The sequence below is a fragment of the Pelobates fuscus genome, chromosome 9 (genome assembly GCF_036172605.1).
Source record: "Pelobates fuscus isolate aPelFus1 chromosome 9, aPelFus1.pri, whole genome shotgun sequence".
Taxonomy (NCBI): Eukaryota; Metazoa; Chordata; class Amphibia; order Anura; family Pelobatidae; genus Pelobates; species Pelobates fuscus.
Genome location: NC_086325.1, coordinates 103657242 through 103682896, shown reverse-complemented (window position 1 = coordinate 103682896; position 25655 = coordinate 103657242). Strand labels below are relative to the sequence as shown.

At 41.8% G+C, this 25655-nt stretch overlaps 1 protein-coding gene across 1 annotated transcript; it reads left to right on the top strand.

Annotated features, from left to right (window-relative positions):
- The first annotated feature begins 2785 nt into the window (after positions 1-2785).
- Positions 2786-24935, top strand: FOXO4 (forkhead box O4). The gene is made up of 3 exons (XM_063432252.1): positions 2786-3608; positions 18760-19812; positions 19994-24935. The coding sequence occupies exons 1-2, from the start codon at positions 3198-3200 to the stop codon at positions 19804-19806; spliced, it is 1458 nt and encodes a 485-aa protein (XP_063288322.1). The 5' UTR covers positions 2786-3197; the 3' UTR covers positions 19807-19812; positions 19994-24935.
- The last annotated feature ends 720 nt before the right edge of the window (positions 24936-25655 follow it).

Sequence of the window (25655 nt, the reverse complement as noted above, 5' to 3'; positions counted from 1 at the left end):
TTTAGGGATACCTACTACTGAAACGTCGGGAACCAGGTAGACTGATGGTTGTTGAAGGCGTAGTGAATCTGCGCAATGGTGCAGGTCTAAGTAATGATATGTAGAAATTAAAACAGAATTAAAGCGGCACTATCATGCCGAACTTACCTTTCCTCAATCTCTTCCTCTTCTCCCCCTCTCTCGGGATCTGTAATTCTTTTCTTCCTGTCTTCTTTAGTTTTCTTTAAAATCATAAGACAAAGTAGGGACTCTGTCTTATGGAGGATTCCTCCGCTTGACCAGCTCTGACCAGCGGAGGAGCAAAGTGTGCTTCATTTCCGCTGGTCAGAGCAATTTTCCCATGATCCCTAGCTTTCCTCCCAGTTCCCACAATGCTTCCTGTCAGTATTGACGAACGTCCTGTCACTTAGACAGAACGCCGGCAAAACTGCCGAATTGCCTCCTAACAGAATGAGAAGAGTTTCTCCATTGGTGTTAGGATGCAATTCGGTACTTTGGATGCAATTCGGTACCCCTGGGCAGCAGGTGGGGGCCATCATGGTAATAAGGGGGGGGACCTGCCGCCCTCCCCCCCGGCCCCCACCCCTGGGCGGCGGGTGGGGGCCATAATAGTATTAAGGGGGGGACCTACTGTCCGCCCCTCCCCCGGCCCCCACCCCTGGGCGGCGGGTGGGGGCACTAAGTAAATTCCCCCCCCCCCATCAAGGTGACTAGGGGTCCCCAAGCCCCTAGTCACCCACCCCCCACCCAAACAAAAATGCCCCTACCTACCCCCCTCACCCTAAAAAATAGTGAGGGGGGGAATAAAATTGCTAACCTGTAAAGTTAATTAAACTTACCATTCAACGTCTTCTTTTTTCTAAAATCTTCATTTTTCAGCCCCCAAAAAGGCCAAATAAAAAACCATGATAGCCGTAGAACTAAAAATAAAATAAAAAACCCGAGCGCAAAAAAAAAATAAAAACAGAAAATAAAGAATAAAAAATAGGTAATGTGGGGGGCTTAGGGGCATTTGGGGGTAACTAGGGGGTCGATTGGATGTAGTTGAGGCGGGAGGGCTGTTTAAAAAAAAACGGAATTCGGCATGACAGTGCCGCTTTAACATTTAATATAATAGTAACCTGGAGAGTGAGGCATATTTAACCTGGTGTGTTTAAAGTTTTGAGCCCACTTTGGGAGGTGGGAGGGTATTGTAAAAAAGGCCGTGGAGGCTGAAATGAGGCCTCAGGAGAGACGTAAAATTGTTTAACCTTATTTACCGGATACCATGACACGGGATACTGGAACCGCCTCCTGGAGTCTTCTTGAAAAATAAGTAGTACAACCTAAAACATTTTCATTAAGTAAAAATAAGGAACCTGAGTATAGTATTACAATATAAACAGAGATTTGAAAATAAGAGCTACTGGAAAAGTGAGCGTGGAGCTTGATAACTTTAAGAGGTTTGATGGGGCTCAGTCCTTTGAGAGAGGAGGGAAAAAAAGAAAACGTAAAGGGGATAACTGTTACTTTAAGAGAATACCCCTGGGGATATATACATAATTAAATGTGACAAAGTGTGGTGAAATAATGCCATTTAGAGTAAGGGAAAACGTAGGTAGAACCATGAACATATGATATAAAATAATACATAGAGGAACATACTTAAATATGAAAATGTAAAATGCATAGAACCTTATGCATTCGGCTACCGAACGTGCAAGAGAAATATAATAGGACCGCGTGTGTTAGATTTAATGAAATGAAATGCTAGTGACCCAGCTGTTCGTATGTGTTTCGTCTAACGAAAGTGAGAAACAGGCGAACGTAAGGTGAGTATAAGCGTTCGGTAAAATATTATAACGGAAGAAAGAACGAAAAGCGAAAAGCGTCGGATTACACGAGCGGGTAAGTAATATATCTAGGGAGCCTATACCCGCATTTTTAGGCCCGAACGTGGAAAATAGCCGAACGCTATTTCCCATGTTGAAGCTTACGCAAAGCTCGTGACCGGAAGCTCGACAGCCGGGTAGCGAGTCGGGAATGCCGCGGGGCAGCCGGTGGATGAGCCCGGAAGTCTGCGGTAGGTGCTGCTGGAGGGAGACTGCTTGCTTGATGCAGGATTTGGCGGGAACAGCTGACCGGAAATACAGGTAACTATGATGACAGTCAAAACAGCTTGAACGGAAAAGGTAAGTAGGGGGGGGTAGGGTTTATATAGGGTCATAACTCCTCCCCAAATGGCCTTCCAACATATATATATATATATATATATATATATATATATATACACAAATACAAAAACAAATAAATAAATATATATATATAAAAAATCCCATGCTATGTGTGCTATAATATGACCATTATTCACTGCATCCTAAACTTTGCAATGACAGTGAGAAGCCGCTATACATCCCCCTGGGAGACCTGTAGCAGTATTGTTGTATTGTATTTACTATAACAGCACAGTAATATCAGCCCACGCCCACTGACAGGCAGAGACGCTCATCTTATTAAGGATTGCAGCCAGTGACCTATAGTAACACAGGGCATGCCTACTACTCGCCCACCCTGGCACCTCCTCACTCTTACATAACCCTTAGCCCTCAAGCTCCGCCCCCCTCTTTACACATCTCTGGAAGCGCTAGTTTTAACCAGCATCGCAGCGTCAGGCCCGACATTTCTAGAGAGCCCGCCGCCTGCCGGGACATGTAGTCCTGTCAGTGCTCTAACGCGTTGTACACGGCAACCGGCAAACTCCGTGTCCCAGCGTGCTTTGCGCGCAGCACGGCCTCCTCCCGCTGACGTCATGACGCGCCTGCGACACTAGCTCTCCGCCGCTCTTGGTAAACAGAGACGTCAGCGAGAAGTTTTGCGGTGCCCAAAACAAAAGGAAAAGTGGTAGTTACCCGGCGGAACCGGCAGCGAAGCTTTCATTACACAGAGACCGGCAGGAGGGGGCCTCCCTCCCACCCCAGGCTCGGGCAGGATCTCATCGAGGGGGGCTGTGCAAGGCTCGGCGCAGCTGGAGCCCCGACCGAGTGATGGGGGCTGCGGGCGGTCAGGGGCCCATCCACTCACACTCACAGCCGGGCTGGGACTAGGATATCACCTGCTCAGAGGGTCTGCCTGTAGACCCCCACCCCGATACCCCCCAGGGGACCGTGAATATTAACACCCAGGCTAGGTTACCGTTAGTGTACTGCTCGTACCCCATAATGGAGGGAACTGAACCCGCACCCGTGGACATTGATCCGGATTTCGAGCCCCAGGCTCGGCCCAGGTCCTGCACGTGGCCCCTTCCCAGACCCGAACTGTCAGTGGTCCAGCCAGCAGCCCCCAATGACGAAAGCAGGACAGAGACCCCTGATGCCCCTTCTCTGATGTCCCCAGAAGGGGAGGAGAGGGCGCTGTCAGATGGGTTGACTGGCAGCGGTGGAGTGACCCCCAGGAAGGGGGGATCTAGGAGGAACGCATGGGGCAACCAGTCTTATGCAGAACTTATCAGCCAGGCCATAGAGAGCTCCCCTGAGAAAAGACTGACCCTGTCTCAGATCTATGACTGGATGGTGAAGTCCATTCCTTACTTCAAAGACAAGGGTGACAGCAACAGCTCTGCAGGCTGGAAGGTAATTCGGATAGGGCTTTAATGTATTGGTTATCATGCTGGAGAAAAACCTACCATTGGGGCCTACTTTCTGGGCAGCAGCAGGGCCTTTACTATATCTATCTACTCGCAGGACCAAAAATGTAACTTAATGATAAAATTAAGCTTATGTTTATTGGTACCTCCAACAAATGCACATACACCGCAAACATTCCTCACATACTGGTGGCATTGAAAGCAGGCCAGTTCTATCAGAGTGGTAGCTCCTCTCACGACTCAGGTCATGCTTCCATTCCTTTGCTACTTGTCCAAGCATAGGATGGGGCAGCAGGACTTGGATGCTGTGCCCTTGTGCTGTTCTGGCATGTGCCAGTATACCAGGTGGGCAGAGGAGGCGCTCCAATACTGCTGCTATAGGCCCCCCTCTTGCAGAGCGCCCCCAATCCAAAGTCTGCTTCCAAGTTCAACTGCGGGCACATGTGAATAATCCCCTGTGAGTCACTACTATGCACGGCAATGGGGGCCTCTGCTTTTAGGGCCCCCAGGCACCTGCCCAATGTGCTTATACGTTAAGATGGCTCTGGGCAACAGTTGCTCATCACTTAAAATAGTAGAGAAAGGTTGCCTAATACAGGGAAGTGTCTGCTCTGTGTGCTAACTGTAACAAGTGTCTTGCCATCTTTGCTACATTGTGACTTTTTTACTATAGTTTCAAAATTAAACTAGATGTTAGCAAAATTAGTTTATGAAGTAGTAGTAGCCTGGTAGATAACTTTCTAGTGTAATATAGTGATACAACCACATATACTATTGCACAGAATTACATTCTGCAAAGACATTTGACAGGGAATGGGTCAAATGTCGGTAACATGATATCTTTCACTAAAGTTGTCACTTTTCAGAGGGTCTCTCTCTGGCAGGATTTAAATAATTGCCAATGTCCGTGTCTGATTGGAAAGTTGTCACATGTTAGACAAATACAGGGGAGGAGGGAGGGGGTAGAGCCAAACACTGCCTTGGCCAATCAGCATATATTCATAGATGCATTGAATCATTGCATCTCTATAAGGAAAGTTAAGTGTCTCCATGCAGAGAGTGAAGACACTGAATGTTTAACTATACTCACCAGAACAGATATAATGAACTGTAGTTCTTCTGGTGACTATAGTGTCCCTATAAATATTAAAATTATGCCTGTCTGACAGCTAAGGGTTAAGTGCCCCCGGTGGGGAATCTGACTCGGACAGAGAACATGGTGAAGGTGTCTTAAATATCAGTTGGTGCAGAAGGGTTAAATTACATCTTTAGTGGACATGTGTATCGCAGGTAACTATTAGTAGATTAGATCTGATAGAATCATGAGGGTCTGTCTCTCTAGATCCATTCTCTATTAAGGGGACAGGGAAGCATCTCATAGTAGTCTGAACTTTATCAACTGTTCAAGGAAGCAGACATTGATTAGTTGGTGTCAATTCTTTATCATTCATATATTAACATGCTTTAAAAGGACTGGTGTGTTCTCACACCAACACCAGCAGAAACATAACTTTTTGCTGTATCCATGGGCTGAATCAGAATCTTTTGCAGCAAAGCTTTGCATATGGAACATACACACTACTAGGTGGCATCCAGACCTCAGACTTGAATACAGTGTAATAACTTTTCAGTTCAGTTTTCAATATCCTACCATACTAACCATTTTGTAATTTTGTTCCAAATTAGCATTCTCCTAAAATAAATGCACTAGTGTTTCCATTTGTTCCCTATATAAAACCCTTTCATAGATATGTATATATGTCCCACAAGTGAAGATAGATTAATGTTGATATTAAATGGTAGTCAGGGTGTACTATTGTAATTGATAAGCCATATTTGAATCCTCTAACAGCAATGAGGAATTCCAAACAAGCTACCCAATTTTTATTTTGTAATGTGCAGCTCATGAATAGTTGCCTTAAATTTAGCAGTATATTTTAAACATACAGACTATTAAAAACAAGGGTGCCACATGAGTGGAATAATTTATTTATTTTTTGGTATATTTAAAGTGCTCCTTTCACTTTACTTTTTCCTAAAAGTAAAATGTTTACTAAAACACTGTATTGGAATTTAATTGAAATTACAATGCAATTAGAAGATTTAAACTAGACAAATTATGGAATTTTTGATAAATGTAAGTAACAAGTTGTGGCAAAGGGTGGAGGTAGAAACCACTTCTGCCATTTCCCATAAGGCTTTGCATTTCTCATTGGTGTGCACCTGACAGATGAAGTTGCCATAAGCGTATTCTGGAGCAGAAGAGCAACATGGATGGAAGCGATGAATGTGAAAAACAGTGGTGCTATCCTCTTCGGTTTATTATTCACAAATTCCTTTAATTAATCATGACATGAAATGCTTCACATTCATATGGTGCCCTCTCCCCCCCCCCCCCCCCAATTACAATTGTCTCTTCCAGAGCTTAATACATGCCCCTTTGCATTTACTTGCTTTTCAATGGCATATGTAAATACAATTCCTAACGGAAACATAACCAAAATGAGCAGCTACATTTTGTACGTATTGACTGAATATTCATTTTATTTACAAAACTTTGTCGGTTCTTATCTTATTTAAAAAAAAAAAGGAAAAACAACCTGTAGAATTTGCTATTTAAAATTAAAGATTACATGTATAGCTTCTTTGTGTATTATTTTGTAGTGCGTATGTTATTTCTATAGCTCTAACATTCTTCAGTGCTCTACACTGAAGAGGTAAAACAGTAATTTACAAAAAAATAAAGTTAAAAGAACAAAGAGGTAAGGAAAACGAGCTATGTATAATACAGTAATGAGCTATATGTAAATGCTTCTGTTCGGTGTAGCTGCAGACTTCCAATTACTTTATTTGGATCTTTAAATACAATTTGATCAGAAGCACAGTTTATCTGACCATAAACCCTGACATAACCAAGCTCTGGGGTGTGCTTCCAAATCCTGTACGGCACAAATCGCTACTCAAAATGTGCATGATCTTAGCTGGTAAGAGGTACAGCCAACATTGTCTTATCACGGAGCATAGGTAAGCTAGGTAATGCACAGAAAAGTGTTAACATTTATATTAAAATAATTCACAAGGTGGCTATATTACATGTAATCTTTAATTCTCAGTAAAGAAAAATTATTGTTTTATTAATAAAGTGTAAGATAATACTGAAAATGGAGAACCGCTTAAGTAGCTTTCTCTAGGTTGGGTCACAGCTCAGCTATAATGCTGGTTTTAGCTCATCTTGTCCCATAACAAATACTATCTAGGCTATTTGCATATCAAACTGATCCCACTCAATAGGGCAGTCCAGATCTGAAATGCTGGCCAGGAACCCAAGATGCATGTTAGGCCTCATCAGTGAAGTATAGCTGATACCCCCATAGGCACCGTGAGCAAGGGCTCCATGTCTGGATCACCCTTTAAACTCGGGCAGAGCAAAAAAACAAAAAACCAAACAGGTTGCTAGAGAATATTGAGAACAGACAACCGTTCAAGTAGCTTGCTCTACTGTGGGTCCTGGCTCAGATTTCAACCTAGTTTTAGCTCTTCTTGTGCCATTACAAAGAGAAGCTAGGCAATTGCATATAAGACTGACCCTGCCCAAAAGCGTGGTCCAGATCCAAAATGTTAGTTTTACATCAAAGATGTCAAACTTGCGGCCCAACCAAACACATCGGGCCGCATCTCTGTGAGAGAAACAGCTGGTAGGTGTGAATTGAAGTGTTGGGGAGGGAGATATGGAATGGGTGGAGACATAGGGGGAGAGGGGATATATATGGAAGGGAGGGAGAGATTTGGAAGGTAGGGGGAAGAGACATCAAAGGGGGGTAGTAGAGAGTGGAGTGTGCTGCCACACAATACTCTGTCTGGAGATTGCAGAGGGACTAGGGAGGGAGCGGAGCAGGCTTAGACTGCAGTTTGCAGAGGGACTGAGCGAGCAGAGTGGACACTTCAGACAGTGGCATTACTACTGAGATTGTAAGTAACTTGAAGTGAAGCTTTTAAATTTATTTAATGATATATGTGTGTATATATATATATATATATATATATATATATATATATGCACACATATACATACACACACCCAGGATTACATATTGTTTGCATAAGAATGATACAAGTAATTTTAGTTTGTGTTGGTGTAAGTTGAACTCAAACTTAAGCCTTGTTTATTTGGCCCGAGTTAGCCTTTGAGTTTGACATGCTTGTTTTACATGAAAGGGACACGTTAGCCACCCAAACCACTGGAGCTTATTGAAGTGGTTCTGGGCCAAACAGATTGTCCCTGCAGGCTTAGCAGTGTAAACACTGCAATTTTTAAGGAAAAGGCAGAGTTTGCACTACTGCCCCATATGTCACCTCTAGCAGCAATCGCTCAGACACCCACCAGAGGGACTTTCTAAATGAGATCGTGTAAAAATTACAGGACCAATGTTTGGTGTCGCCATGACTAACGCTCCCCGTAGAAATGCTGATTGCTGTGCATGCACACTAGTCCTCAATGCATCCTTGTGTGGAAGCATTGCATTGGCTGAGATAATCCATATTTATGATCTCAGGCAACAGAAGCATGGCAATAGCAACAAGTCTGGCACGTAAGAGGTAAGTAAAACTATATATTATTTTTGCATAAAGAGCGGGTGTTATAACACTTCACAAAACTAATCCTGAATATTGTTTATTATGTTAACAGATGCTGATGATCTATCTTGCTAATAGTTGATGCATTCCCACACATGCACAGTACTGTTATACACATATGCATATGCATGTATTTAAGCTCTGAGCTGTATATTCCTAGACAGGTAGTTCTACTTGCTGCACATCTAAATACAGAATGCTATCTGTTTGTGCTCCAGGTTATGGTGCTAACGGCTTTCCCCACATGCCCATCCCTCCCTCCTGTTTTGTGGTTTGTGGTAAATGGCTTTAAACAGACTTGCAGTGTTCACCTCCGTTTTAAGTTTACCAGCTAGGGCCACATTTGAAGATAAGGAAATAATCTTAAATGCCAGTGCTACACCTGTATCTTTATAAAGTTACAAACCCAACTGCCTTTCTTTTCCAGTTAGTGGTCTGTCCTTTTTCAAGGCAGCCTTCTCCACTGCTTGTTATTCATACATGTGTAAAAAGAAACTGCTCACAGTTTGAGACACGCAAAAGGTGATATAAGATACAATAAAGGGGATAGAATACACAAAACATGAAAATATATGCAAACAAACCTTTTTTAGAGTCAAGACAGACATATATTTGGAGGAGGAAGGCAAAATGCAGCTCAGCTTCACTTGTGTAGCCAACAATCCTTGCACAGGTCTATCTAAAAGGATTAAAGTAGCATTTTATATTATGTATTCCGAATGCTAGAATGTTAAACTCACTCTTTAGATTTTGGGACCCCCCTAAATTTTTTTTTTTTTTTTTTTTACAAAGCAGAGATCTAGGGCCTGAAACCATCCAATCTGCCTGCCAGGAAGACAGCCACTAGAAGTGGTTGTCCCTGCAATTAAAACATTGCCATATTTATATATAAAAAAAAAAAAACCCTGCAATTTAGGACTAAAATGTCAGGGGAACTGCATCCATACCTCACCCCACTTTCATTTAAAGGGAAACTCCAGGATTGTTTTCCTGGCACTGCAGGTCCCCTCTCCTTCCCACCAACCATCCCCCGGTAGCTGAAGGGGTGAAAACCCCTTCAGGTCACTTACCTGAGACCCAGCCGATGTCCCTCGGCGGTGGTTTCTGCTCGCCGCCACTTCTCCCTGTGATTACATCAGCTGGTGGGCGAGACTGATCCCGCCCGCTGGCTGAGGAAACCTAATGTGCATGCGCGGCAATGCCGCACATGCGCATTAGCGCCCTCCACAGGAAAGCATTGAAAATGCTTTCCTATGGGGAATTGAGCGACGCTGGAGGTCCTCACACAGCGTGAGGACGTCCAGCGATGCTCTAGCACAGGTTTCCTGTGCTATGGACACGGACGTGCCCTCTAGTGGCTGTCTAGTAGACAGCCACTAGAGTTGGAGTTACCCTGCAAGGTAATTATTGCAGTTTATAAAAAAACAGCAATAATTACACTTGCAGGGTTAAGAATAGTGGGAGTTGGCACTCAGACCACTCCAATGGGCAGAAGTGGTCTGGGTGCCTGGAGTGTCCCTTTAAAGTTATACTCTAGCTTAACCCCTTAAGGACACATGACATGTGTGACATGTCATGATTCCCTTTAATTCCAAAAGTTTGGTCCTTAAGGGGTTAAAGGAACACTGGAGTTTGGATTGTTATTTAATGTATATATTTGCATTCTAACTGTTTAATAGCCATAGTGACCTATATTGAAGGACCTGAAAACAGACAAACAAAATTTACATACAAAACACTGTTTAGTAGATATACCCAAGATGAATACATACATTAGTTTTTCATGCATGTATTCATTTGGGTTGTATCTTAAAGGGACACTATAGTCACCAGAACAACTACAGCTTATTGAATTTGTTCTGGTGAGTAGAATCATTACCTTCAGGCTTTTTGCTGTAAACACTGTCTTTGCAGAGAAAATGCAGTGTTTACTTTACACAGCCTAGGGATAACTTCACTGGCCTCTCCTCAGATGGCTGTTAGAGATCCTTCCTGGGTCATGGCTTCCTAAAATGCATCCAAACATTCAGTATCTCCTCCCTCTGCATGCAGACACTGAACTTTCCTCATAGAGATTCATTGATTCAATTCATCTCTATGAGGAGATGCTGATTGGCCAGGGCTGTGTTTGAATCATGCTGGATTTGCCTCCTTGTCAGTCTCAGCCAATCCTATTGGGAAGCCCTATGATTGGATCAGGCTACCACTTCTGATGTCAGCAGACAGCATGCAGATCTACAGCTTCAGGCTTGTATACAGTAAGATTTTGCTATATTTATGGAGGCATGAGGGGCCCAGGGGGCTAGATAGTAGTTTTAACACTATAGGGTGAGGAATACATGTTTGTGTTCCTGACCCTATAGTGATCCTTTAAGAGCTTGCAAAGGCTGCAGATCTTATGAACCTCTTGTATAGCAAAATAGGAGGTAAAATGATACCTTGATGTTAGAATGGCAGGGGACAGGTTTATGTCTGTAGTACATTGCTGCAATTATTAGCACAAAACATCACACTATACACTATAAGACGGGGAGGGGAGAACACTATAAGACGGGAGGAAGGGGGGGAACACTATAAGACAGGAGGATGGGGGGGGAGAACACTATGGGACAGGGGAAGAAGGGGGGAAGAACACTATGGGACAGGGGAAGAAGGGGGGAAGAACACTATGGGATAGTGGCGGGGGGGGAAGAACACTATGGGTCTGGGGAGGAGGGGGGAACATAAAGCGGGGGTTCCACTAAAAGAGAAGGGAAGTTTTTCATATTAGATTACATTTATTAAAAAGTCGAATATTAAAAAAATTATAGGAAATTAAAAAAAATAATAATTTGGGTAAAAGTCATTTTCTGTTTTTGGCCAAGGGCATCCTGAATTTTCGCTTTCGGTGCATCCCTTATCACAATGGTGGATTACTGGTAGATCCCAATATTTATTTTATTTATTTATAAAATATTTTACCAGGAAGGATACATTGAGATTTCTCTCGTTTTCAAGTATGTCCTGGGTATCAAGTACCGTATATACTCGAGTATAAGCCGAGTTTTTCAGCCCATTTTTTGGGCTGAAAAACCCCAACTCGGCTTATACTCGAGTCAAGGTCTGTATTATGGCAATTTGCATTGCCATAATACAGACCGGGGGAGAGGGGGGCTGGCAGAGCTGTACTTACCTGTTCTGCAGCTCCTGTCAGCTCTCTCCTCCTCCGCGCCGTCCGTTCAGCACCTCGGTCAGCTCCCAGTGTAAGTCTCGCGAGAGCCGCGGCTCTCGCGAGACTTACAGTGTGAGCTGACAGAGGGAGCTGCACGGACGGCGCAGAGGAGGAGAGAGCTGACAGGAGCTGCAGAACAGGTAAGTACAGCTCTGCCAGCCCCCCTCTCCCCCCCACTGAACTGCCACTGGACCACCAGGGAAGGAGAGCCCCCCCCCCTGCCATGTATCAAGCAGGGAGGGGGGACGAAAAATAAATAAAATAAGAAATAATAATTAAAAAAAATAATAATAAAAAAAAAAATAAAAAAAAAGGGGGTATAAGGACCACTGTGGGAGGGGGGGGGGTATAAGGACCACTATGGGAGGGAGGGGGTGGGATAAGGACCACTATGGGAGGGAGGGGGGGTATAAGGACCGCTATGGGAGGGAGGGGGGGGATAAGGACCGCTATGGGAGGGAGGGGGGGGATAAGGACCACTATTGGAGGGAGGGGGTGGGATAAGGACCACTATGGGAGGGAGGGGGGTATAAGGACCGCTATGGGAGGGAGGGGGGGATAAGGACCACTATGGGAGGGAGGGGGGGGATAAGGACCACTATGGGAGGGAGGGGGGGGGATAAGGACCACTATGGGAGGGAAGGGGGGGATAAGGACCACTATGGGAGGGAGGGGGGGATAAGGACCACTATGGGAGGGAGGGGGGGGATAAGGACCACTATACCACTATGGAAGGGAGGGGGGGATAAGGACCACTATCGGAGGGAGGGGGGTGGGATAAGGACCACTATGGGAGGGAGGGGGGGAGAAAAGGAACACTATGGGAGGGAGGGGGGGATAAGGACCACTATGGGAGGAAGGGAGGGGGGGGATAAGGACCACTATGGGAGGGAGGGGGATAAGGACCACTATGGGAGGGAGGGGGGGGGATAAGGACCACTAGAGAAGGGAGGGGGGATAAGGACCACTAGGGGAGGGGAGGGGGAAGTAAGGACCACTAGGGGAGGGGGAAGTAAGGACCACTAGGGGAGGGGTGAGTCAGGACCACTGGGGGAGGGTGGTGAAGGAACACGGGGGTGGGGAGGTAAGGACCACTGAGGGAGGAGGAGGGGAGGTCAGGACATATGGGGGGGGGCAAATATCCTTGCACCGGCCCTGCACACACTGCATTCATACACTGCATTCATACACACACTGCATTCATACACACACTGCACTCATACACACACACTGCACTCACACACACTGCATTCATACACACACACACTGCATTCATACACACACACACTGCACTCATACACACGCTGCACTCATACACACGCTGCACTCATACACACACGCTGCACTCATACACATGCTGCACTCATACACACACGCTGCACTCATACACACATACGCTGCACTCATACGCACACACTGCACTCATTATACACACACTGTAAATAAATATTCAATTAATATATTTTTTTTAGGATCTAATTTTATTTAGAAATTTACCAGTAGCTGCTGCATTTCCCACCCTAGTCTTATACTCGAGTCAATAAGTTTTCCCAGTTTTTTGGGGAAAAATTAGGGGCCTCGGCTTATATTCGGGTCGGCTTATACTCGAGTATATACGGTATGTCCTGGGTGTATAATATGTACAATATGTTGTAGAACTGCAACTGACAATGCTTTGACAAAGTGTAATGGCAGATGTACTGTAGTTCTACAATATCTGGGATTCTACAATTTGTCCAGCCCAGCTCTTCAATAATACCTTTGTAAGGATGCAAAATAGTTATGGTCCATAGATTTACCCTCTCTCTCTGATATTTATAAAAAAAAAAATGTAGTCCTACCCTTTAACTCCAATCATTCCTGGGTTTCCATATAGACTGCAGAATTCGGATCCAATGTATAAACAAAAGAAATGATAAAGTAGCAGTACGTGATCTCCAATATACACTTAAAACGTCATTGTCATGCTGAACTTACCTTTCTTTAATCGATTGCTCTTCTCTCCCTCTGTCTGTTCTTAGAAAGTATGGACTACTTTTTCGTATGGAGGTTTCCTACGCTTGACCAGCGGAGGAGCAAAGTGTGCTTTGTTTACGGTGATCAAAGCAATTTTCCCACATTTCTCACCTTTGATCCGTGACCTAACGATGCTTCCCATCAGAGTTCCCAAAGTCCTGTCACTTAGAACACCAGCGAAACTACCGAATTGCATCCTAACAGAAAGAGAACAGTTTGTTCATTCATGTTATGACGCAATTCGGGACTTTGTTCGTATCGGAATTTCATTCTAATAAATCCTATTCCTGCCACGGCTGCATCTTGCAGCCACTTAGTGGATGGCTCCCTAATTCCCACGGTATCAGGGACCCATCTACCAAAAGTCTGAAAGACCTAAATTGGTCTTTCAGCCAAATTTACTAATACAAAGTAAAGATTACTTAGTGTTAGTAAATTCTGGCCGTATTCGCTATACTGTGAGTAGGGACATGTCTCACTGTTAAGAAAAAAAACCCTAATGTCGCCCCACCTGTGCCACGCATTAAACTGAAAAGGGCCCTAAATGAAAATGTTAACCCCCTCCAGGTGACTTGGGGTCCCCAAGCCCCTAGTCACCACCCTACCCCCCCCAAAAAAAATGAATAAACCCCTACCCACCCTAAAAATAGTGAGGGGGGAACAAGAGGCTGCTCACTGTTTACTAGACATGCCCCTACTCACGGTATAGCAAGTAGGGGCAGATTTTACTAACACTAAGTAATTTATACTTAGTATTAGTAGATAGCTCCCTAATTCCCACGTCATTTGGGAGCTATCTACCTAGCGGCTGCAAGATGCAGCCGCGACACAAATAGGATCAGAGTTTCATTCATTAGAATGAAATTCCAATACGAACAAAGTACCGAATTACGTCCTAACATGAATTAACAAACTGTTCTCATTCTGTTAGGACGCAATTCGGTAGTTTCGCCGGCGTTCGGTCTAAGTGACAGGACACTCGGGAATACTGACAGGAAGCATCGCAAAATCATGGATCAAAGGTGAGAATTGTGGGACAATTGCTTTGATCACCGGAAACTAAGCACACTTTGCTCCACCGCTGGTCAGGTGTAGGAAACCTCCATAAGACAAGGTAGTCCCTACTTTGTCTTAAAGAAAACTAGAGCAGACAGGAAGAAATAAAGAACAGATCCTGAGAGAGGGAGAGAATAGGAATCTATTAAAGAAAGGTAAGTTCGGCATGACAGTGCTGCTGTAAAATAGAATTTTAAGTTCACCAGCCAGCGTCTAATCAAATCTCCTGAGTGAGTCCTAGATTAATATTTACCTTCTTTGTTTTCAGCTCAAAGACAAAATCTCTAATAAAAAATCTTTTGTAGCAGTTGCAAAATTTAAAGGACCACTATAGTGCCCTGAGGGTGCCCCACCCTCGAGTCCCACTCCCGTGGCGCTGAAGGGAGAGGAAGGGGTTAATCCCTTACCTTTTTTCCAGCGCCGGGCTCCCTCGGCTGAATGCGCATGCGTGGCAAGAGTGACAAAATAACTCCTTTAGGTCCCCAGCCTCCCTTTGAAAAAGGGATTTTACGCACCTTTTCTCCACCTCCAAGGCTGAGAAGTCTTGATGATCTCTGCCAATCCAATGTTTTCCCATAGGAAAAAACACCACGCTGCGCCAAACAACATCTCCTTATAGAGATGCATTGAATCAGGGCATCTCTATGGGGGAAAGTTCAGTGTATCCATGCAGAGTGTGGATATACTGAATGCCGCTCCTACACACTATGCAACACTGACCCAGGAAGCACCTCTGGTGGCCATCTGACTGCCACTGTTATGAATAGGCGGTAATGTAAACACTAAAAACCAATGGGGAAAAAAAAGCTACTTGCACACTATTCCAAATCCCAATGCATATTTAGATAAATGGAGGTTTTTAGGCCATTAGAATGTAAGCCCACCTGCCACGTCAAGGCAAACCTCTTAGGTGGGTCCTACACCAACAATTCACCTTGATTGCACTGTTTGTTTATCCTCTTCAATTAGCTATATAGTCTTTGAATAAAATGGTAACAAACAAGCCGTGTTAAGATGTTTGTGGGGCCCAGCATGATTTTACTGCTTCTACTTAAAGGAACACTAATATTAAAAATAAATATTTTTAATGTTGGCATATTTCTTAGTCTGTATACATGTGACCTGCCTACCTATTTTGGAAAAAAACAAACATTAAAAAAAAGCAATGCTGGTAACTTACCGGTAATTAAGCGCCCACAGCCATTTCAACATCATACATATGAATGATCTTGGGTCAAATCTAATGCTTCTCATAAAAGCATTGTGGACCTACAGTGCATCCCTCTTGCCACTAAATATGGCCACGGCTAAGCCATAGTCCTGATAGTTTTCACAATATGACCATTTGTTTGCAACTCACGCCGACCATTTGTTTGAAACTCCACTCTAGCCACCTCAAATTTGAAGGGCAATATCTAAACTGCGACTGTGCCTTCATTGTTAATATTTCAGAGACATACTAAAATACGACCGTTTGAACATGGCAACCGCCAGTGAAGTGAGCAATTTGGAGCAGTTTGTTTTTAACCGCTCTTCTCTGCCCTATTTGGAATCTGTTAGTTCCTGTTGGCAGTTGGTGGAATGTTCGAGGGATTTGAAAGCTCTTCTCTGCCCTTGCTGTAGAGTGAGTGAACCACACTCCAACCTTTCCACAGTTACTCCAGCCACTCCACCCAGTTACTCCGTCCACTCCACCCAGTTACTCCGCCCACTCCAGTTGTAGACTACTGGTGGAGGCAAGAACACGTCACACAATTTCCCCAGAAATTGTAGCTTTTCTAGTTTTACTGTAGGCCCCCATGCGCCGTTCAGGAGTTGGGGGCCAGGGGGGAAGCACGGGTGGGGGCTCGGGAGGGGGGGGAGTGAGCATAGGCTGCTCACTGTTTAATAGACATGCCCCTACTCGCGGTATAGCACGTAGGGACATAATTTACTAATACTAAGTAATCTTTACTTAGGATTAGTAAATTTGGCTGAAAGACCAATTAAGGTCTTTCAGCCTTTTAGTAGATAGCTCCCTAATACCGTGGGAATTAGGGAGTTATCTACTTATTAAGTAACTTACATTTTATATGAATGTATGTTACTTGATTGTTGTAAGTGTTGCAAATGCTTACAGCTGAATCCTGGCTATGTTTGTATACTTTTTATTTAAAATTGTATATAGTGTAACATTCTTCATTCTTCCACTGGGTAGGTATATTAGTTCTTAGGCAATACTGTGCTTCAACTTCTGCACTTTGGCAACTTAGACCATTCGGCAATTCATTTATTGGGACATTCGGAGGTACCCGAATGTCCGAATTGCCCGAAATTCATCTGAATTCACATTCGGACCGAAACGAATTGCACGTCTAATAAATAGGTGCTAGTGGTTATTGTATTCGATGCATCACGAAACGCGTAAGGCTTTACGGCAACCGCTATTTTCGGGTTGGAGTAGAATGCAGGCTTGGGACTAATTGGAACGCACGCCAAGATCAGCAACACCGATCTCGGCAGATTACCTCCTCTCAGCCGGCAAGAGGAAGGATTTCATCTAGCCAACGCATCTCCATATCCTGCAGCCACAATTTTTTTCCAGATATGCCCGTTTGATTTAAATTTCTGTGAGTGTTTTTATTCTCTTCTACAATAAACCAATTGTTTTATAAAGAGCACTATGGCTTCTCCATTTCTTTTTTCAGAATACAGTGAAGATCCAGTCAGTTTAGATCTATTACTGTGATCTATTAATGATTGTTATTTCTCTGTACAGCTGTTCCAGCAAGTTACAACATAGTGAGCTTTTCTTTTTGGATTTTTTTTCTTTTTTCTCCAGCCGAATAATTTATTTTTGACTGGAAAAGCATAAGGCTATCCTAACTATAAGATAAGGCCAGGGACTAATGAAAGTATTTAGAAAATTGGGCAGACTAGATGGGCCGAATGGTTCTTATCTGCCGTCACATTCTATGTTTCTATGTATGGCAATTTGCTTGATTGCAGGGTATTGGCTTTGTATCTTAGAGTACTCATTTAAAATGAAGCCCTTACACTGAGCTAGCCAATTCCATGCTGCAAAAGGTATGATAAGTAGATGCTAGGTCAACCTCACTGATCGGTGTAGACTCCTAACCTTTGCTTTGCCTTTTGTCACGTTCCATGTCTAGTTCTAAACTTCAAAATACTTCCATATTCAAACTTTTAAGATAATGCTGTCAATTGCATGTGTAATATCCTCCTGTGTCAGTTGACCACAAAAAACTCAAGTAATCATGCATTACAACTGCATGAGTGTAAGCTAAAGGTAATGAAACCCACGTAAAACGCGGTTCGACAAATCCCAGGCACCAAAACAATTCTTAGTTGCCATGGCCGACCTGTCTCTTGATCTCTGTGCGCCGGGAGGTCACGCAGGGGAATGACAAGTTGTCAGGGCACTATGTGTCTATTCACTGCACGCCCATTTCACAGAGTCGCCCGCACCACCGCCCATTCCCCTGCACTGGTCCACTGTAACCTGATTGTGCTCAGTCCCACTAGACCCCAGAAATGCCACCTCTGCCCACAAGGTAGGAAACAGGAGGGTGGTTAAAATATGTATTTTCTTTCGCTGTGTGTAGATCTGTATGTTTGCATCTATGAATCTTTGTGTATCTATTTGAGTGTATCAAATAATAAATAAAAAAATACTTGTATCAATCTTGATACAATGCTTTGCCTACATGCAGAGTTTGGAGATGCTGAATAAATGTGCTGCATAGGACACACTTTAGTGGCTGTTTGAGTGACTGCCACTAGAGGTGTTACTAGGTCGTAATGTAAATACTGCCTTTTCTCTGAAAATGCAGGGTTTACATGGGAAAGCTTCCAGGAACAGGCTATAGACACCAGAACCACTACATTAAGCTATAGTGGTTCTGGTGATTATAGTGTCTCTTTCAGAATTTTATTTTTGTTGTCGACAAAAACTGGCTCCTAGATTCAAAGCAAATTTGTGAAGCCCTGACATAAAATATAAGTAAGGTAGAATGATATATATTATAATGTTATTTTTAGTTATGAATATAAAATGCTGCACTAGGATTGGAACAGTACTAGTAGCAAAGGGGAAATCTTTATTTTATAATAATACCAATACCATCCTGGTATGTTTTTTAATTTAGCAACTGTACCAATAAAAATTTATAAACCTGTCAGATTTATAAAAAAAAAAATTTTTCTCTTCTTCATGTAGAATTCGATCCGCCACAACTTATCACTTCACAGCAAATTCATCAAAGTTCACAATGAGGCCACTGGTAAGAGTTCTTGGTGGATGCTAAACCCAGAGGGAGGAAAGAGTGGCAAAGCTCCACGCCGAAGAGCAGCATCCATGGACAACAGCAGTAAACTAGTCAAAGTGCGAAACAAGGTATCCAAGAAAAAGTCTCTAGTAACTGGTGATCCTCCTGCTGGCAGTCCCAATTCGCAGCCCATTAAGTGGTCTGGTAGCCCATCATCACGGAATTCTGAAGATCCTGATGTATGGACAAGCTTTCGCCCTCGTACCGGATCTAATGCTAGCAATCTCAGTCTCCGTCTGTCCCCAATTTTGACAGAGCAGGATGATGTGGCAGATGAAGAGCTTCACTCCTCTCTCTCATTCTCAAACAGTGTTCCCCCAACTGTCACAGAGGAGCTGGAACTAATTGATAGCCTCACTCTACTTACTTCAGGAGCACCACTCCCTCCTCCACAATCATTGCTTCAAGGAACATCCAGTTTTCCTCTGCATCCCCCTCAGGCCATGTCTTTTGGTAATTCCTTGTTCAATCCTGTGGAGTCGTCTGCTGTGAGAGGTACTTCTGGTCACTTTCAACGGCCTCAGACTCTTGAAGCCCTCCTTACATCTGATTCTCCACCACCCAGCAATGTGATGTTGACACAGGTTGATCCAGTGCTGGCTCAAAGCGGAGGGCAGAACCTAATTATGATGAGCAAGGGTAGAACCCCAGACCAACCCTCTATGCCCCTGACCTCTTTAGTTCCACCTACCACACTTGCAATGTTGGGGCTCCCTCCAGCTTCTTCTATGCCGTCCCCAAAGCCATCCTCTTTTGGTTTATCTTCTGAACGGCTTCCAAAAGACTTAGAGATGGATCTGTTTCTTGAAAACCTGGAGTGTGATATGGAATACATAATCAATAATGACTTGATGGATGAGAGTGTCTTGGACTTCAATTTTGATCCCTCACACCCTGGAGCAAATCAAGGCAACAACCACAGTTGGGTGCCCAGCTAAATACAGGTATTAGTGAGTCAGAAAAATAGATAAAAGTGTTTGGGATCAATATGATAATTCCATGTAAGGGAAAATGTAAAAAAAAAAATTGACAAGGCTAAGTGGAGTCACTAGGGAATGTAAAATTATCTGGGTATCTGATTTAAAAGTGTAATATATGTTGTAACCTCTGTTTTCTGTTCTGCAGATTTCATGGGCAATCCACCAAAACATTACGGCGGATTTTATGGTTTATTTGAAGATGGCTTCAATGACAAGATCTACTTACTCCATTTGTCTCCATGCACTGCTCAAGCTGCAGAAACACCTAAACAAGCTCCATTCTTAGATCAGACACACATACTTCCTCCCACTTAGTGCTGCATATGTTTAAAGCTGTAATGCAGCTAAGGTAATATCTGGAATGAGACTTGCCTGTTTTCACTAACTGCATTAGAAACCTTTCTATGCTCTCTACTACAGATTGGGGAGGTTTATTGAAAGTGCAGTGACTGGTAACTTGAGCCATATTTACAAAATGAAGGAGAGCCCCGAAGAAATACCTTGGTGGTCATCTACGCTATCAAGTAAATGGTTTATAGAACCTGTGCCACAAGACTTCTACCATTGTGATTAAACTCACCAGCATTTAACCGAAGAGGAATCCACTGTGTCCTGTACAAATTCATGGCACTTACCTCCTGTTTCATGCTGTAATTAATAGGTCTCATGGTGTGTAAGGAGCGGTGTATAGAAAGGTGCAGGCACCGAACAGCATCCAGACTAAGATCGAACAATTACTTAAGATGATTCAGAAATGTTAGTACAGGAACATAGGATTTTTTTTTATACTAATTTTTGTAGCTGATCATATAGGGTACTATGTAATTTTGCTAAAACACTAAAGCGATGAAGTTAAAAGTGGAGGGTAATTAGGTGCTCAGCTCTCCTCAGAAGGTTATTTTTATGGTTTTGGTCATTTCTACTCCACCTCACTATGCTGCAATCTTTTTAACCTCTTGAGTGGCCTGCCATTATGTGTTATGGAATCTCTGAGATGCAAACAATTTGCTTTCTGAAATTACAACACAAGTTTCATTTTTTTCTACAGCACTACATTTTAGTGGTGTTAAGAAAAAAAGAGAGAAAAGACATTTCCTGTTGTAATGGGCTTGGGAGTGTTTAAAATGAGGGCTATTCGTGGTTTCATGTGTTCTTGGTAAAATTTGTGATCTGTTTGTAAATACAAGAAATGTTCCTAAGATGTCAGACATTTTGTATCCAGTTTTAAACCTCTCATACCTTATCATCTGCCTTTCTATATTTATGAATGCCTTAGCTCCCAAGAAGCAGAAAAAGCACTTCAGTGGGTACAGGGCTTTCATGAGGATAGTTTTGTAACTGACACTAAATTCCCTGTGATTTCTAGAATATTTTTTTTTTTTATAATGGCTTATTTTGTTAGCAAGGTTTGTGGTGTTTAGAGTGAGCTTGTTCAAAGCTGCAATTCGTTTTTCAGTTGTTGCAATAGTGTGCTTTATACCAAGGCAAATTCATTGCTTTGAAGCTACGGTGTCTATATACACTGTGTACAATATTACTACATAAGCTTTATTTAGAAAGGACATTCAGTTTGCAGCAAAAGATGGCATCCATTGATACAGAGGGCTAACCACACTGTGCTATACCAGGTTGTCTTTTTGCAGATTTTCCTGCACCTTGTTTATCATAAGTTCCAAATTTTGGGAAATGTTTTTACCTAAAATAATACAGTTTGTATATTGTTGGCGCCTTTATTTTCCCCTCGATTAACTTTTCTTGATCCTGTTTTTCTATAATTGCGTGTTAATGAACACTCCTTAAGCTCCTCCCTAACTGCATTACCTAATCCTCCCTGGCACCAACATAAATCATGTGATAAATCACTAATGTTTAACATGTACTACTTGCTGTGGCTTAGTAAGTAGTAGCATATAATTTCACCTGGATACAAGTGATATTACTATGCCTATATTAATATAAAATTTTAGAATGAAATCAAGCTGATAATTCTTTGAAAAAGATGTAGCTGGTATAAGATTATATTTTGAACTCCATTTTTTTTATAAATAGAAAATGTACATTACTTAATAGTTCTTAAAAAAACAAAAATCAAACCAAGTTTACACATTTTATTATGAAAAGACTGTTTATTATTCAATGACTGTGCCGTACTTTTTCATCAAATCAGAGTCATTTTGAAAATGTATATATATTCAAGACTTACACACCTTTGAATAAACAAGTATTTTAAAATAATTGTAAACCTTTCCAAAAGATGTGGTTAGATTGCATACTAGAAGTTAAGTCGACTTTAATCAGTTTATTTTAATCTTTACAAGGATACAAAGCTCCGTTAATTAGGTTTTCATAGGAAAGGGACACCTCTGAGCACATTGGATATAGTCTCCACTATTTTAGTAAAAAAAATCTTGATGGCAATGTGTGAGGTTTTATAATGCATATTACATATTTTACAGGAAAAAAAGTAGATTGTACAGATATACTCAAGGATAAATATGCAAAGATAGACAAATATATAGGTACAGATTTATGTAAGGATACGTATTATATAAATGGATAAGCATTTCAATAGATAGATCTACTTACAGATATATATATATATATATAGATATATATACACACACACACACACACACACACACACAAATGCTGAATGTAAATGTAGATTAAGGTACATGCAGAACTGGACAGAAGCCATGAACTATGGCTCCTGATATTGCATTGCAAGCTGTTGGCCAACTGTCGAGGACAGGGGGTAAGGCGAGGCGGCATTTAGATCAATGCCTTGGAATCGCTTTAGAACAGATGGTTCCCTAGGCTGAAGGATTTCCAGAGTATTCACTAAACATGGAATTAATTAAGGAATTGCAAGTGTTAAGGCATCATTAAGTGAGCTATAATAAAAAAAAAAAGCAAAAAGGAAATGGAGATTGTTTTTCAAATTCAACTTTTTAGTCTAAAAAAGGTGTAATAATTTTCTTCAATTCCAGAAAATGTTTGCTGAATAATTATGTATTGTTATGGTGAACATCCACTAATGTAGTGGTTCAGCTTTTTCCTATCTTCAGTAATGATTGTCTTGTTTCTAGCTTAAGGCTCTTGAGCTATTCTAGTTCCTCTCAGTTTCATGCTTTAAGAACCACCAACTCAATAAGAGTCCATGACGCCGAAACAACCAAGTTGTTAGGCTCTTCAAGTGATGTTTTACTAATGTTGACAGTATAGCTGTATTGAGCTAATTGGTTATACAAAACATGCCAAGATGTGTATAGACTAGATTGTGAAGACCCATTGGTATTGATATTGGGTTAAGCAAGAGATGGTGCTGCAGTTTTCATTATAAGAAGTGGGAAGCAAGGCAAGATTTATAAGATAAGAAATTGCTGCTGCTCTGGAAATCTCTACTAAATCTTTAAAGGGTTACTCTAAGTATCATAATTACTGCAGATCTCTATAGTGATTATGATGCTTGCTGTATCCTGGCCCAATTTCCCAGTAAATAGGGTAAATTGTTTTGTTACAGAGAGTCCTCTTACCTGGGTACCATGTGTCCTAAGGCCAGTAACAACATCCAGCTTCTGCAGAGCTGTGCCAGCTGACCACACTCCTCCAATAATTTTAATGATGTGCATAGATATATGCACAGAATGTACAATAGCCATCTGAGAACTCTTGTTCCTGGGCTGGCTATTGACGCCCCAATGACATGGCCAGAGGTGGAGTATCACCTCTGGCAGTAGAGGGGTTAAACTTCATATAGCTGAAGTGTTCATGTTGCTTGGAGTAACCCATTAATGCCTGTGTGACTGCTCAGCCCAAAGTATGGCCCTGGCAACCTCCTATTGTGTGTTCCTTGGCTCATAAATACATCATTGGTACATCTAGGAGCAGGGATCAGTAACATTTTGCACTCAAGATGTTGTGGCTTACATCTTGCATAATGCTCTTACATCCTTAATGCTGACAAAGCATTAGAGGAGATGTAGTCCACAAAGTCTGGCGTGTTGAAGGGTGCCAACAACTAAACTAGAGTGAAATATTCTGATCTCAAAATTCCCACTAGTGTGAAAATAATGAATTGAGAACATATAGATTCCTTTATCTTCCCATGTGGGAAAAAGTGTTCTGGTACCCTACTACGCCATCTGTTGAACTACCAACAGCATTTTTTATATTTTTTTATATAACATTTTGCAGAGTAGTGATTTTTTTTACCTCTAATGTCCAATATGGTACCGTGCCTGCTAAAACTGATTTTCCGGCTTGGAATATAGAAGTATATGACAGGTTAGTGGAGTATAAAGGTTTAAAGATACTGATGTCACAAACATTTTTTGTTTGATATATTGTGATATTCTGCACCAGCATTAAACCCTATGGAAACTGATCTTTTGCATTACATTGGGAATTTTTATATATACCAAAGTCACTTTCAGCCTAATTTTATGCTTAACACTTTGGGTGAAGCAAAGTTAGCAGAATAAAAATAAATAAATTCCGATCACCATAGCTCATTTACCAGCATACATGCCAAATTTGGCAAATATTTTTCAAAAATGGTGAACATTTTGCACGGTAGAAAGAAATATTCTTAAAGTGTACGTTTAGTGGGATAGTCATATTTGAGAAGTATTAGCAGTATCTGGCTGCACAAATAAATTCCTTCCCTCCCAACTCCATGTGAATGTATGCTAGTTTTCATTTTCATAAAACCAAAACTGCAAAAAACTAAACTACCGGTACATACACAATAGTTTATAATTCTACCAGTTAGGCATCTGGACAAGTCTTTAGGAGACAGGGAGCGCTACAATTTTTTTTTTACATCAGTACATACTAAAAGTGGGTTATTAAAACGAATGCTTGTCAAGAAACATAAGCAGTTGTGGGGTGTGAACACTAGATATATAGCTATAGTGTACAAAAGTTGTGTGTGAACAATGTTACACCTGCAGCAGAAACATAACTCAGTAATGCAACTATCAAATTGCTAAATTGCAGCATAAGATGCCTTAAATATTTAACCCATTGGACATGTTTGCATTTTGTAGTGTTACAACCTGGAATTAAAATTGATTTTATTATGATTTTTACTCTTTGATTAACACAACATACCCAACACTTGGAAAGTGAAAACATTTTTATATTCATTGTTGCAACATCATTAATTAAGAAAAATATATACTAATTTAATTTGTTGCAGAGGCAACACCTTTCTCATCAAATTGGGATACGTTCACACCAGACTGCAAGATGGTGAGACCAGCTATGCAAATATTTATATATAATAATAATTTACTGAAACACTAGCGGCGCCATGAAAGGAGCATCATTTTAGACCTTTTGGTATGATGGCAAATGTATTTTTAATGCAATACAAATAAACTAATGACACACAGAAGGGCATCAAAATGGACATGCAACTTTGAACTAATTTATGTTGATAGAAGTGCTTCTGAAACGATCACCTGAAGGATTATACAAAAAAAAAAGAAAACACACTCTTTACCAGTCATCAATTTTAAAGGATCAGCACCAAAAACCACTTCAGCAAAATTGTGTTTATGGTTAATAGAATATTACCACACAGTCTCTCTGCTTATGTTTAATTTCAGCAGCCATAGATATACATTTCTCATGCTACTATCACTTATGCAGCTTCTTTATACACTTCCTGAAAAGAAAGATTGATTTATTTCTCGCCATCTTGTGTTCAGACCAGTAGCTACTTTAGGACTTTCAGTCCTTATTTACCTACCGAGAAATGTTAAGCCTTCACAGATGTGTTAATTACCAGCTAATCCTAT

Coding starts and splice junctions, on each gene's coding strand:
- FOXO4 (XM_063432252.1), top strand. CDS start 3,198: ATGGAGGGAACTGAACCCGCACCCGTGGACATTGATCCGGATTTCGAG. Junction 3,609..18,759: donor ACAGCTCTGCAGGCTGGAAG/GTAATTCGGATA, acceptor TTCTTCATGTAG/AATTCGATCCGCCACAACTT.